The sequence below is a fragment of the Canis lupus genome, chromosome 29, assembly GCF_011100685.1.
Source record: "Canis lupus familiaris isolate Mischka breed German Shepherd chromosome 29, alternate assembly UU_Cfam_GSD_1.0, whole genome shotgun sequence".
NCBI lineage: Eukaryota > Metazoa > Chordata > Mammalia > Carnivora > Canidae > Canis > Canis lupus.
The window spans coordinates 22702718-22719016 of NC_049250.1; the positions used below are offsets into that span (position 1 = coordinate 22702718).

Sequence of the window (16299 nt, forward strand, 5' to 3'; positions counted from 1 at the left end):
CTACTATGATTTCAATTGGGTTTGCACTGCAACTTTATGTTAACTTTGGAATAATTGATATTTTAACTATATCAAGTCTTCTTTATATGAACAATATTTTTTAGTTGTCAGTATACAGATTGTGCACATATTTTTTGGGATTTAATCCTGAGTATGACATGCTTTTATACTAATTTAATGTTCCAGTTGTACATTACTATTAAAAGCAATATTGTTGTTTTTTTGTACATTTGACTTTGTATCCTGTGACCTTGCTCAACTCATTTATTTCAGTAATTTTTCATTTTTGAGTACTTAGAATTTTCTAAAAAATCATGGTGTTTGCATACAAAGACAGTTTTATTTCTTCTTTTCTAATATTTTCCCTCACTTATTTATTACTATACTTGCTAGAACTCAAGTATACATTTCCATCCAAGCACTGCTTTAGCTGCATCCACATCTCAATTTTTCATTTTCATCTTCATTATATCAAAATATTTTTTTAATCTTTTTTTTTTTTTAAATTTATGATAGTCACAGAGAGAAAGAGAGAGAGGCAGAGACACAGGCAGAGAGAGAAGCAGGCTCCATGCACCGGGAGCCCGACGTGGGATTCGATCCCGGGTCTCCAGGATCGCGCCCTGGGCCAAAGGCAGGCGCCAAACCGCTGCGCCACCCAGGGATCCCTCAAAATATTTTTCTAATATTCTTTGTGACTTCTCCATTGACCCATGCTAAATGGAAGTGATAACATGTATATTATTTTCTTGTTCCTCATCTTACAAGTATTCATCTTTCATCACAAAACATAACATCAGCTAGTTGTTTAGAGAAATCCCTTTAAGAAATCACATTAGGAAAATTACTTTCCATTCCTAGCTTGAGAAGTCTGTATCATGATTGAGTGCTGACTTTCATCAAATGCTTTTTCTGAGCATTTGATGTTCATATTTTTTCCTTTATACAATTCTATATTCATAAGATAAACTCCATTTATCATTATATATTATTTGAGTTTAATTTGCTAATTTTTTTTTTTTTTGCTAATATTTTTTAAAGACTTTTACATCTGTGATCAGGAAGCATACTGATCTCAAGTTTTCTGTTCTTGTTAAGGTCTCTGTATAGTTTTAGTAACAGATAATGCTGGCCTCATAAAATTAGTTGGGAAATGTTCCTTTCTCCGATTTTCTGAGGTACTATTTCTTCCTCAAATGTTGATAGAATTTATTAGTGAAATCATTAGAGATTTGAGTTTTCGTTGTGAAAAAGTTTCTCATACTAATTTAACTTCATTAAGTTACTGAGGTTTTTTTTTGTATTTGCTTGGTTTTTTTTTTGTCCGTAAGTCAGTTTTGGTAATTTGTGCTTTCTTATAAATTTGCCTAATTCATCTAAGTCAAGAGTCAGCAAATTTTTCCTTCAAGGGCCAGACAGTAAATATTTTAAGCTTGCAGGCCATATTGTTTGTCACGACGACTGTCTTGTTATAGTTCAAAAGCAGACATAGACAATACATTAACTAAATAGATATTGCTACATTCCAATAAAACTTTATTTACAAAAGCAGGCAATGAGCCTACAGAGTATAGTTTGCTGACCAATGATTTATCAATTTATAAAGTCGTTCGTAAAATTCTCTTATACTTCTTTTAATGCTAGTTCCCTCTTCTATTCCAGATATTGGTAATATGTATCTTCACCTTCTTTCTTTGTCAGGCTAGCCAGAAACATAAATTTTATTAATCCATTCCCAGAAGCAGTTTTTTATTTCACTGATTTGATGGCCTTTCTATTGTTTGTCCGTTTTCAATTTCATTGGTTTCTGCTCCTATCTTTGTTACTTCCTTTTCTGTATTTTGGATTTTTTTTTTTTTAAGATTTTATTTATTTATTCATAGAGGCACAGAGAGAGAGGCAGAGACACAGGCAGAGGGAGAAGCAGGCTCCATGCAGAGAGCCCAACGTGGGACTTGATCCTGAGGCTCCAGGATCACGCCCCAGGCTGCAGGCAGCGCCAAACCGCTGCGCCACTGGGGCTGCCCTGTATTTTGGATTTAATGTGCTGTTCTTTTTCTAGCTTCTTAAGTAGGAAGCCTAAAGCATTAATTTTGGACCATTTTCTTTTCTCACACAAGCATTTAAAGCTATACATTTCCTTCCAAGCACTGCTTTAGCTCCATCCACATCTCAACTTTTCATTTCATCTTCATTTAGCTCAAAACATTTTTCTAACATTCTTTGTAACTTCTCCTTTGACCCATGTATTTAGAAATATGTTTAATTTCCAAATATTTGTGGAATTTCCAGATATTTTTATCATTTTTATTTCTAACTTTATCCCTTTGTGATCAGAGAACACAGTTTGTATTATTTCAATTCTTTTAAATTTACTGAGAATTGTCTTATAAGACAGTTAATCATCCATCTTGGTGAATGTTCTCTACATGTTTTAAAAGAATGTATATTCTGCTGCTATTATATAGGGAATTCAGTATTCTTGAACTCTACAGCTGTCTTAGCTTGGCCTGCCATAAAAAAATACCATGTTTAAGGTGGCTTAAAGAACAGAAATTTATTTTCTCACAGTTCTGGAGGCCGGAAGTCTGAGATCAGGTGCTAACATGATCAGTTTCTGATGAGAGCGCTCTTCCTGACTCGTAGACAACTGACTTTTTACATCCTCACATGGCAAGGGCAGGAAATATGTAGAGCAGAGAGTGGGCTACCTGGTGTCTGTTCTTAAAACAGCACTAACCTCATCATGAGGGCAATACCCTTATAATATATCGAAACCTAAATACCTCCTATAGGCTCCATATCCAAATACCATCACATTTCAGTTACAGCTTCAACATATGAATTTGAGGAGTATACAATTCAGTCCATACCAGTGCCTTAGTTTTCTTATTTCTCTGTCTAGGTATTCTAAGGCCTGCTAATGGGTGCATGCATGTATAATTACAATTGTTAGGTCTTCTTGATGATTTTATCCTTTCATCACTGGTAATTTTATTCTTGATAATACTTCTTGTTCTGAAATCTACTTTATCTAAAATAAATACACTCAGTTCAGCTTTATTATGTGTTTACATGAAATCATTTTCCATCCTTTTAACCAATCTGTGTCTTCATATTGAAAATGGATTTCTTTACATACCATATGGCTGTATATCTTACTCTTTTATCAAGTCTGACATTCTTTATCTTTTAACTAAAGCATTTAAACTTTTTACACTTAACATAATTATTGATATGGTTGGGTTGAAATCTATCATCTTTGTTTTCTATTTTATCCCATGTGTTCATTACTCCTTTGTTCTCCTTTTTTGCTTTATTTAAGATTACATTTTTTTATTCCATTTTATGCTCACTTTTGTATTCTTAACTATTCTGTTTTTTCTCTGCATCAATGTATCTCTTTAACTTATCACAACTTCCCTTCACATCATATTGTATCAGTTTATGTATAATGTAAAAACTTTACCTAAGTTTTCTAGGTGCTTATGGTGAGAGGGTAAATCTGGTCCTAGTTATAGCCAGAAGCATAAGCCCTCAAAATGCCTTTTTTTTAAAAAAAAAAAAAAAAAGGTATTTCCTTTAATTTTTTAAAGATTTTATTTATTTATTTGACAGAGAGAAAGAGTATATGCAGGGGGAATGGCAGAGGGAGAGGGAGAAGCAGGCTCCCCACTTCACAGGGAGACGGATGCAAGGCTCAATCCCAGGAAACCCAGGATCATGACTTGAGCCAATGGCAGATGTTTAATTGACTGAACCACCCAGGCATCCAAGCCCCCAAAGTATTTTTAATAATTTTAGTCTAATATTTGGGGAAACAGATGTTGAGTGGAGACCCTCTTTATATTTCACTTCAAAGAAAAAAAGGATATTTCTATTTTATAAAATGAAGTGTATTATATCTGGTCTTACCAAATGAGTAAGAGTTACAGTAAGTTTTGTTTTAAAGAGTTATAATGTCCATTAGTTCTTATTCTTAATTTTAAATACAGCCTGCCTAAGACAGGCTGAGAGTTTCTGGCTCAGACTAAATCCCTCATTTACCCTGAAATAATTTCTCTTGCTCTCTGATTCTCTGGATTCAAATTCTAGTTCATTCTCCCTCATCTTTGCTTTCTTAATCTGTTCAAACCCTCTCCTCTGACTCATTATGAGAGTTTTAAGATACAATATATTTTTAATACTTATTTATTATGGGTTTAGATTTATTTCCCCCAAATAAAAACACACTTCTATCTAATCTAATTAATGTAATCCTATTAAAAATAGAGAATATTGAAAATTGTCTTGTAGCCTTTCAATTCTGTAACTACCTTAAAAAAAAAAACAGTATCCCCAGGACGAAATTATCATTTTTCAAAGAAATTCCATTTTGAAAAGTTGCAACATACATCTCATGCATAAAGTATGTAACAGAGAAAATAATATATTCTCCAAACCAAGGTATATAATGTACAAAAGGCAAAATTATACATAACTACTAGAATTAATTTCTGCTTTTCACCACTTCACATTTATTTTATTTCCCCAAGAGGCTTTAAAGTTGTGTGCTTGGCTGACCTTTTTCTGTTAAGCTGTACCATATAAAACCAACATGTTTTATAGGACAAAAAAAGGTCAAATATTAGTGATTTTATATGGTTTAACCTCTCATTTATCAGTCAACCATCCGCCTTAGAATACTAACCAATGTGAATTCACCCAGTCTATATGTTGTTTTTATCAATACACAAGCACCATCTGGTGGGCAGAAAGCAAAACTGTAGGCTTTTCCTGTTTATACCACTACTGCTACAAATATATTGTTTCTCAACTGTTCTACTTTTCAAGATTTTTTTTTTAAGATTTTACTTATTCATGAGAAACACACAGAGAGAGGGGGCTGAGACACAGGCAGAGAGAGAAGCAGGTTCCATGCAGGGAGCCCGATGTGGGACTCGATCCCAGGTCTCCAGGGTCACTCCCTGGGCCAAAGGCAGGTGGCTCAACGACTGAGCCACCCAGGCGTCCCTTCAAGATGTTTTTTAATAGGGCATTACAAACTAGTGAAGAATACTTAGATTACAGTTTGAAATGTACACCTAAAACTAATAAATAACAATGTAAGTTAACTATAATGGGATTAAAATAAAAAACTTAATTAGAAAAAAGTTTGTACAACTGCAAAATAAACTATGCCAACACAGTAATTAACAGCTAGTCAAGAGCCTATATAACAAACTTTGAAATATAATGTTATTACATAAACTAAAACTTTGATTATTTCTAGTTTTACTGATAACCAACATAATGAAATAAAACCAGTTCATATACTTCAAAAAATTTGTTTCACCCTATCAAATTTCCACTGATAAAAAAAAAAAAAAAAAAAATTTCCACTGATAGCTACAGCTGCCCAGAAAGTCCCAAGTCTCGTAGATCTCCCAGGGTACAAGAGGGGAGACCATAAAGATTTAAGGAGGAACCTGGCTCCGCCCAGTGGAACAAGTAACTTCTGCAAAATAGTCCTCTTTCCTTGTTTAACTTACCATGACTCATACCAAACATCTTAAGAGAAAGTAACTTTACTAAACTAGCTACAAGTGACTGGACCAGGAATTGAATACTTTAGTAAAACAAATAAACAAATACTATCTTGACACAAAATATATTAACTGCACCTGAGGGTGAAAGTGCTTGGCACAGGGGCATGCCACAAGATTTTTCCAAATCAAATAATGACACACTGGCATAACCAAATCCTTTTGGGAATGAAGTATAAATCATAGATGAACAATGAACAAACTGGTCACTCAAACTTAGGTTCCCACGTGTACTTTCAACAAACCTTCAAAGCCAAAGATAATCTTCCCACACCCTCCACTAAGGCTTTAAAGAGTAATAAAATGAACTCCCCCGATATATGTCATAGGCAATCTAAACTCAACATAGTCAAAACGGAATGCCTCACGTTTCCAAAGACCCACCCCAACTCCTCATTGTGAACAATATTACTACTGATCCAGATATGTGAAAGTTATCCTTAATCCCCCCTGAATCAATCAATCCCCAAGTGCTGTCAAGTCCACCTTCTAAATATCTAGACACTGCACCCACTCCATCTTCACTGCTCCAGGCTCTCATCAATTTAAGCCTGAATTACAACATCCTTGTAATTCATCTTTCTCCCTTGAATTTTAAGTCTATCCAAACTATTTCCCACATACTGCCAAAGCAATATGCCTGAAACAGACACCTAATTATTTTACCCCTTAGCTTAAAATCCTTCAATGGCTCCCAATCACCTTCAAGACAAATCTAAACCTCTTTGCAAGGCCATTTGAGAACATCGGACTCAGCACCCTGCCTGAACTTCAGCCTTTTCATGACAGACATACCAAATTCCTTGCAAGCAAGTCCATGATGAGCTGAACTTCTCAGGATTCCTTATCGTTGTTCCCAAAACCTAGTTTGCTTTTCCTTATCCTCTTCAACTGGTTAGTGCATCATTAACCTTGAAAATTCAGTTCAAGCATCAATTCCTTCTGGAAGACTTCTTTGAATCCCTGGTCTGAGTGAAGCACTTGTTCTCAATGTTTTCATAGCACCATATGATCACATTTATCACTCTGTTACTGTTTCTCTGCATTGTTTTCATCTTCTAATGGACTCAGAGTCTAACAGACTGTCTTTCATCAACATATCTACTCTTAACACAACATATGACAAAGAGTAGGCATTCAGTGAATATTTGCTTAATGGAAGACCTCACCAAAGACCTTTCATTTGGTATTATTATCCCTACTTAACAAATGAGGAAACTAAGGGAGGTCTAGTGCCTTGCCCAAAACCACACAGCTAAAATCATCAGAATTAGGATTTGAACCAAATGTTCTGACTGTAATGGAAATGATTTTCCTTCAGAATATTTGCCTTCAGGGAACCATTCATAAAAGAATTGTGCTCTGCAGAGCAGCTTGGATGGGATTAATCCCTGTTTATCCAGGTTAGGCACAAACCCAAGCATGGCCAATTAAAGTATCCCCTTAACCCAAATCCAGTCTAAATGACGAAGGGATGGACAGTCTGTTCAATCTTTCTTGGGACTTTCCTAAGAACTATACAAAAATGTGTTCCTTCTTCGGTACTACACGTCTAAGGGGTATGTAGCATTTGAATTACAGCAAATTAAAGTGAGCTTCTTTGAAAAAGAAGTAGAGCAGAGGAAAATGAGAGAAGAGGGGAAAAGAGAAGTGGAAAATGAGGGAAAAGAACACTAACGCCCTATATTCAACCATGCCTGACAATCTTCCCAGTTACATATGGCAAAAATCCCCATTTTCACATAGTCTAGTTTGAGTTGTGGGCCTCTGGCCATCTGCATCAGCAGACTGTTGATTTTCTGGCCACTAGCCAAGCAATAATGCTTCTTGCATCTGTACATACAACAAAATTGATAAACTGTCTATAGAAGGCCTGATATCAGCCATTCTGTTCTTGAGATCACATATATCATTTTTTATAACAATGACAGAACAAAAGCATAAAATGTTCTCCAATCTTTACATCTTACACTTTGTTATATAAATTTTTATAACTTGCAACTTTATATCTGTTAGCAAACAGTACCTCAAATAAGAAAGCAAAAGATGGGGCAGCCTGGGTGGCTCAGCGGTTTAGCGCTGCCTTCAGCCCAGGGTGTGGTCCTGGAGGCCCGGGTTCAAGTCCCACATCAGGCTCCCTGCATGAAATGGAGCTTGCCTCTCCCTCTGCCTGTGTCTGTGCCTCTGTGTCTCTCATGAATAAATAAGTAAATTTTTAAAAAGAAAGAAAGCAAAAGACGTAACTGGATGCATTCATTTTCAAACATCTTAGGTGTAACAGACAGGTACTTTCGAAGCCAGGTTGCATCCAGATTTTGCTCATGGATAAATCTCTTCCCCAGCCATCATAAAACAGGACAGCAGAAGGGCAAGATGGCGGGCACTTTCTTTAAGTGCCTCCTTAGCCTTTGAGTTTGAGTGGAGAAAACTCATCATTAAAGAACAGAATTTAGGAGTGCTTGAGTGGCTCATTCAGTTAAGCATCTGACTCCTGGTTTCAGCTCAGGTCATGATCTCATGTCCTGGAATCAGGCTCTGTACTCAGTGTAGAGCGTATTTCAGATTCTTTCTCCCTCTCCCTACCTCCTCCCCACCCCGCTCGTGCTCTATATCTCACAATTAAATAAATAAATAATCTTTTTTTTTTTAATGACCCAGAATTTGGGACACCTAGGTGGCTCAGGGGTTGAGCGTCTGACTTAATTCAGCTCAGGGCGTGATCCTGAGTGTGGGGATTGAGTCCTACATTAGGCTCCCTGTGAGAAGCCTGCTTCTCCCTCTACCTGGGTCTCTGCCTCTGTCTCTCATGAATAAATAAAATCTTTCAAAATAAATGAATAATAATAACAAATAAATGACCTAGAATTTAATGAAAAAATAAATATGTTTTTAAAAAATCAACATGGAAAAAAAATAAAAAAATAAAAAATCAACATGGGTAAATGTCTAATTATTACTTAATATTATTTTAAGTAGAAAATGAAAGGACCTTTACATAAAGCCCTCTAAATGATATCTGTTTCTTGGGCTTTTTAACCTTTCATTCCCTGCCTTATTAAGAAGCTACTGATTCACTTAAGAGTCTGAAGACCATCTCCTCTGATCTTTGGCTCCAAATTCTCTTGACACTTTCAGGTGTTGTCATCTGCGAATTAAGGTTATATGTGAAATCCTAACTTTTACAACCTAATGAGTAATAGTTAGGTTTGCCCTTCTGTGAGCAAAGAGCTTTACAACTGAAACATGGCTTGGCAGCTTACCGGTACTTCCCTATTTTCTTTTTAACCTTTTTGTGATCTGCAGGATATTCTAAAGACTCTCCAACACTCTGAAACAACAATCTGAAAGCAAAGTCCACTTTACTCATTAAATGGGGATGGCCTAAAGCATAACCCCTTAGAGAAGTAACAAATAAATTCTTATATACCTCATGACAACCATGGAATCAGATCTTGAAACTAGAAATTGCCAACAAGGAAAAATGTCAGCATTCTTAGAAGAAAACCTACAATAGAAAAAAAACAAAAACCCAAACCCCATGACCCATCACACCCTCATATACCAACTACTCTTCCCTTTGGTTCACTCTTTCCCAGCCATACTGGTCTCCTAGAGAAGACATCAACAAGCCTGCTGCATTCCTAACTCAGTGGCTTTGTACTTGCTCTTTGTTTTGCTAAGAATGTTCTCTCCTTCTCTCATAACATACACACTACTCATTCTTCCTCTTCTTTTAGGTCTTTATCAAAAATCACTGTCTCGGTTAGTAACCACCACTTACTGACTGCCTTCCCTACTAGAACATGACCTCCATAATAATAATCCAGAAATTATTGCCAAATTTTTCATTGCTTCAGTACCAGATTTCTTTCACTTAAAAGTAATAAATTCACTTATCAAAACTCCAGTAAGATTTCAACAAAGAACTACAGATATCAAAATATATTTTGATAAGCATTTAAGCATTTAAATATAATATCCTCCTGAGTCTTCATTATAGAACATTTAAAGTAAAATATCTTCAAGTATAACATAGGCAGGATGTTTCTAACTCAGGTAACCAAACATATCTATTGTGCTTAAGTGGGCAAATAGTTTTATCTGTATTAGATAACCTCAGGCTTATGAGAAAGGCAATAGGTTAAGTTATACAGAAAAAGAGAAAGTAAAGCAACTACAAGAGAAATGTTATGTCCTTCTTGCCACCATGTGGTATGAACATGAAGTTGAGGCTGATAAGTCAGCCACTGGATGCTCCAGTTAGAAGACACTACCGAAGAGGATGAGAATGGAACAACACCCCAGGGAGCCAAAGACAGCTAAGGATTTAGGTCAAAAGAGCAAGGGAGATGGTAATTACTCTGTGGAAGCATTATCTGACGGGGAAAAATGGACTACACATCACCAACTGCAGGTTTTGGCAAGGCAGGCAAGAAAGGTGTCATCTATCTGGTGGACAAAGGATGTCGTCACAAAGTCCAGAGGAGCTCGGAGGACAATATAGGACACTCACACAAAGATGAGGGTCCTTTCTTTCCTACCAAGACAGTAAATTCCCCCAGATACACCTGGGAGAAAAGTGGGGAGGAAGAGAAGTCTAAGAAGATTGTACTCATTTGTTTTAGAGAATTTAAGCAATATTTAAAGGAACAATTTAAAATCTAAACAGGACTAAGTTTTAAATAGTAAATACACCACTACCAAACAAGACGTCAGAAAGTATCAGACTATATATAGACCATACATTTTCTCACATTAGAATTGTAATGTTAGTAAATCCACAAAATGGGGCAACCCTCCTCAGTCCCCACCCTCTTCAGGAGCTTTATACTATCACTTTACTATCACTCAGCAAACCTCGCTTTGCAGCCCACCAAAAAAAAAAAAAATATATATATATATATATACACATATATATATATATGAAATGACTTAGAAAGTATCAGCAGCCAAACACTAGAAAAAATAATTATGTAACATGAAAGAAGTGCTAACACTACAATGGCAATCATAATGCAACATAAATGTACCAAATTAATATGTTGTATACCATATACTTGCATAATGTGATGTCAATTATACCTCAATAAAAAAATTCTTTTTAGGCATTAGCAAATATCTGATCACAAGAATTTCTTAGGCATAAAAACAGTTGGAGAAATCACACACACACACACACAAATAAGGCCATCTAACATCTAAAACTGTTGCACCTCAAAACAAACAAAACTAAAAGCCAGTTTTTTCAAAGCAAAATAATTAAACAAAACAGACATAATACTAATACTTCCAACACATAAACATTTGAATTAAAGACTGGCCAAGCAATACAAATTAGCAAAATCAAAAAGGACAAAGTATTTGAAAACTATTCATCCCCACAAGTAATCAATAAACCAAAATTTAAAAACATACCGTATTATCAAAAAAGACAATGTGTTTTTTAAACTCAGTGTTATCAGAATGGAACAGAATATACTCTAAGTAATTAGTACAAATTTTAATGTAATTGGGCAACACAGTATTCTTTTCAACCCAATATTCCCCTTGCAGTACTCTAATTTAAGGAAGTAATCAGTGTTTTGAAAAAAATTTGAATGTAAAGATTGCTGCACATTATTTACAATTGTCAAAAAAGGGGGTGTAATAGATGATCAAAACAAGTACATTTTGTTTAAATATTTATTAAGTATTCTTTGTTTAGACTTCTTTATATCCTTATAAAGTGTATCCTAACCAAATGAAACATTATATAGCCATCGAAAATGTCTTTCAAAGATCACTTAAAAATATGAAAAATGGGACCATCTGGTTGATGCAGTCAGAAGAGCCTGTGACTCTTGATTTCAGGGTCATAAGTTTGAGCCCCATATTGGGTATAGAGATTACTAAAGAAATAAACTTTTAAAAAATATTTTTAAATTATCATTATATTAAATTAAAAGAGGGCACAATACTGTATACATAAGATGAAAAAATTATGATATATTCAAACAAAGGAACACTATTTAGGAATAGAAAAGGGCAAGATCCAAATACAAGCAACAGGGATGAATCTCAAAAAGCAAAACACAAAAGCAAACAAACAAGAAAACCAGTATAGGAAGTGAAAAGAGCCAGACACAAAAGAGCACATACTGTATGAGTCTATTTATGTGAAATTCAATAATATGCAAAACTAATCTACAATGACAGAACCATGGTTCCTCCTGGGAGGAGGCATAACAAGTGCAAATAAAAATGAGGAAATTTTCAGGGTAATAGAAACAAGCTGAACCTTGATCATGGTGGTCGTCATGAGGATACACATATAAAAAGCAATCAAGTAAAACATAAATACATATATATACATAAATAGTCATCACAAAGTACATTTGAGATCTGTGCATTTTGTCACTCATATAATATACCTCCATAAAACACTACAGAAATTGAATATAAAGGATAACTTCACTTTGGTTAAATATATGTACAAAGAATTTTTTAAAATGTAAAATACATTAAAAATCTTAAAGGTATTTGATTCTGGAATTACAAGTTATTTATATTTTCTTTTTAACTTTTTGCGTTTTCTACATTCTCTACAATGAGTTACATGACTTTTATGAATGATCAGAAAAGAACTTTTTTTTTTAAATTCTGTCTTGCCCATAAAAGAAAACTGTTACACTTGTAACTATGCAAAATTATGCAATGTTGAGAAAGATTTCGTAAATCCTTCCAACAAATTTCCTATAAATTAGAAACACTCATGTTTGCAATGTATTGGGACAAATTAAGAAAACCACTAATTAAGCTAAGTATCTGCTTGGTAAATAAATGAGCAAATCAACTAAGAAGTCAGAGCTATTATTGTGGCATAATTTTAAAACACGGTCCTGCCTGCAACAAATACAGGGTTCTCATGAGTCAATAAAAACTAGTTCCTGAAAACCAGTTGTTGTTTTTTTTAATATTCCTTGTGAGCCTGACTAATCTAAATTCCACGCAAAATGCCCAAAGTAAATGTTCCTTACAATGAAAATACTCTGAGTGTCAGAAACTTTTACAATATGTGTAAAATAATAAATAAGAACAAAACCAAAGAAAACATACAAACCTCTGATTGTACATGCCCCGAAAGTTGTAATTAGCTCTATAATTTGGGAAAGGCTTTGGATCTAATGGCCTGTAGATGGCAGGCTCTCCCCTTTTCATAGCAAGCCCATTCAGTTCCACAGTTGGAGTTATACTACCTGTTTAAAAAAAATATTAAAAGCACACAAGTGAAATATTTCCATAATAAATCACATAAGCCGTACTTACATTACATGTAATTACCATGAAAGAAGGTGGGAGCTGATGGCCAGTCTGCATGATTTTCTCAGGGGTGTATAAACAAATTACATAAACAGGAAAATTATTACTAATGAAATCTCTTTGGAGTTTTTGCGACCAAAAACCAAAAATTCAACTTGAAAGTCAGACTATTTAAACCAAGGGGAACACAAGATTCATACATTGCTTAATTTGGATATTATAAAGAATGTATTAAACTTCAGCATTACTAACCCCAGGAAGCTTTCGATTAATCATTAAAAACATTGTCATCTGTGAATATTTTTATATTTTGGTAATTAAGCAACTGAAATTAGCAACGAATACAGGGTCATCAGCAATTCTTGGACTTATCTCGTGAAAATATACTTTAAACTTTGTCTATAGGAATGTTCACTATCTTATTCTACTTTTGTAAAAGTTTCAAAAATTCCATAATAAATAACCCACACTGTAATTACATCATATTATTTTGAGTACGAAAGAGGTTATTTAGTAAAATGTAAGTATACATGTTCCACAAAACAAATCACAAAATCACAAATATGAAACAAAGTTTTCATAGAAAGTAAAACTTTTTTTCAGGATAAAACCTGGCTATTTTTGTTTGAATTCTGCTTTTTGTAACATACATTTAAGACTCCATTTGTCACATACAAAAATTGGTCCACTTATTGCAGCAGAGAAGTTGGGGCTGACATAAAGCACCTGCCAGGGGGTGGTGGAGCCTGACACAAATGCACAACCAGCAGCCACGTCATAAGCAATACATCAAGAGTCAATGACTGCTCACTTTGTGTCTCAGGTCTAAAGAATTTATGCGAAATCACTAAAGAGTATAAACAAGAACAGAAACTAAACCAAAATTAAGGGGGGATCCCTGGGTGGCTCAGAGGTTTAGCACCTGCCTTCGGCCCAGGGCGTGATCTAGGAGTCCTGGGATCGAGTCCCACATTGGGCTCCCTGCATGGAGCCTGCTTCTCTCTCTGCCTGTGTCTCTGCCCCCCCTCCATGAATAAATAAATAAATTTTTTTAAAAAAATTAAAAATAAATAAACCAAAATTAAGGAGAAAAATAGAGTGTGGTAGGACAAAGGAAGTGGAATAGGAAAAAGCATAAGAAAAACAGCAAAAAACATTAACATATTGAATAGTAAGTAATTAGTCTAAACACCTAATTTAATACCAACACTCAGAGCAGAGGAAGAGAAAGTGAAGAAAGGGCTTCTCTTTTCTTTTTCTTTCCTACAATATTTTACTGAGGGATAAGTAAAATGCACAAACCCTAAACATACAAATCCACAAATTATTACACATTGTAAACACTCAGTAACCACCATTCTGATAAAGACATGAACATTTCCATCACAGCTATTTCCAGTCAATACCCACCTCCCAAGTTACCTGTTCTGACTTCTGTCATCAGTTTTGCCTGTTCCTCAAACCTGAACATGTATTATTCTATCTCGCTTCTTTCACTCAATATAACAATTTAGTCAAATATATCAGCATTGCAAATATTTTTTTTATCACTGAAGAGTATTCTACTGAATGAATGTATCAGATTATCTATTCTGCTATTGATAGGACATCTGAGTTGTTTCCAGTTAGGAGCAATTAAGTATATAGCCAGTGTTTTAGCAGACACATACACTCAGTTCTCTTAAGTATATCCCTAGCAGTGGAATTGCTACTAGATCATAGAGTAGACTTATGGTTAACTTTATTAGAAATTGTCTAACAGTCTTCTAAAGATTCAACACCAAAGGGCAGTCTATATCTTTAAAAGTTTGAGTTTTTCTTACTCCGTAAGATTATAGTTTAATAATTAACATGTTAATCACTTATAAGACTTAAGTCATTCTGAATTCTACTTCGCAACAATCCTACAGACACAAATAGCATAAAGTTCAAATGGGGAAAAAAAAAGAAAAGGAAAAAATAGTTTCAAAGACCTCATTCTTTTAGTAAGGCAATAAACAGGAAACTAAGGTGTCTAAAACTCACCAGTGAGGGGATTTTAATGCACTGGTAGGATATAATACGTCCTGCCACCCATACCAAACTTAGGTTTTAAACTAGGTAAAAGTATCGTATTCATATCAATTAAATAAATTAATGATTCCATATAAATTCCTCATTTGAAAGTAAGGCTGCTGTGTATTCACAGAAATGCTAATCTTTGTGAAGGAGAGTGGAGAAGCAGCAGACAAGCACAAACTATGCTGAAGAGATTTTGACTCTTGGAGTGAAGTACCTCCACCAGTTTTGTAAAGAATTAGACTGCCATCTCTGTGTGTGCACACCCCCTTTCCTTACCCAATAATGCTATCACAGAAAACATTTAAAGGGTAACTTCCAAATATAAGAACCCACACGTGATGTTCAGTACCACTCCAGCAGGTGCGACTGGATCCCCAGGTTGCATAAAGACGATCTTTACACAGCAATCCTCATGCATCACATGCCTGTAAATCTGACACTGTCAATGCAGAATCCATTTCTAGTGGTTTTTCACTATATTAAAAGAAATTTATCAGTGATAAGTATAACAAGGCTATTTGGTTATATATGTAACATATATATAACACATAACAACTACTGTGGATTCCTATTATGTGGAAAATGAAAGAAAAATCCCACAACTAGTTTTCAAGGAGCTACATATTGCTAACACTAGAGGAAACAGCTTTGTAGGCAGTTAGAATAGTCCCTGGAACATAGCAGTCACTCGAATATTTGTTCAAAGAATGAACCAATTAATTAATCAACGAAGACTCCTTGAAGAAATGGCTGGTACCAGTCAGGACAAGGAAAATAAAAGATGACCTTGGAACGTCTGACTGTGCCGAAAAGTAAGGAAAATACAAGATGACCTTGGAACATCTGACTGTGCCGAAAAGTAAGAAGTGCTCAAGAATGATGAAAACAGTAGAAGGAACTGGAAAGGTACATTAACCCTGGTCAAGTCTGTGACAAATTGAGAATCGAAACAAGTAATGATAGACTATAAATCTGTAAGTAAGATAGGAATCCAAGAGTCTATAGTGATATAAATAAATGAACAAACAGAAAAAGGAGGGGAAAGAGAAAATTCTAGGGTAGAATGCCAAGTAATCTAAAAAAAAAAAAAAAAAAAAAAAACCAACCACCAACAGGAACCTTTTGAGAGAGAATAAATTTCTCTTGTTTTAAGCCACAAAAATAAATAGGTAAATAAGTAAATAAAATTACCCTGTGGCGCTCTTCACTCTACTGATTCAGAAAAGAATCATTAATAGATGTCAAATCTAGTCGGTGAAAGTAAGTTTGATTAACAGAATGTTTATATAGTCCCAAGTTTCTCCTAAGAAAACATGCATTAATTCCTTGTTACTTAATAGGAAAACTTATTAAT

At 34.8% G+C, this 16299-nt stretch overlaps 1 protein-coding gene across 13 annotated transcripts in view; it reads right to left on the reverse strand.

Moving 5' to 3' along the window:
• STAU2 (staufen double-stranded RNA binding protein 2) overlaps positions 1–16299 on the reverse strand; it is a 296823-nt gene that overhangs the window by 221568 nt on the left and 58956 nt on the right. For all 13 annotated transcript variants that reach the window (XM_038579544.1, XM_038579537.1, XM_038579542.1 and 10 more), the window contains one exon: positions 12685–12820. In XM_038579544.1, the coding sequence (XP_038435472.1) occupies positions 12685–12820 (136 nt within the window). The remainder of the gene's footprint in view (positions 1–12684; positions 12821–16299) is intronic.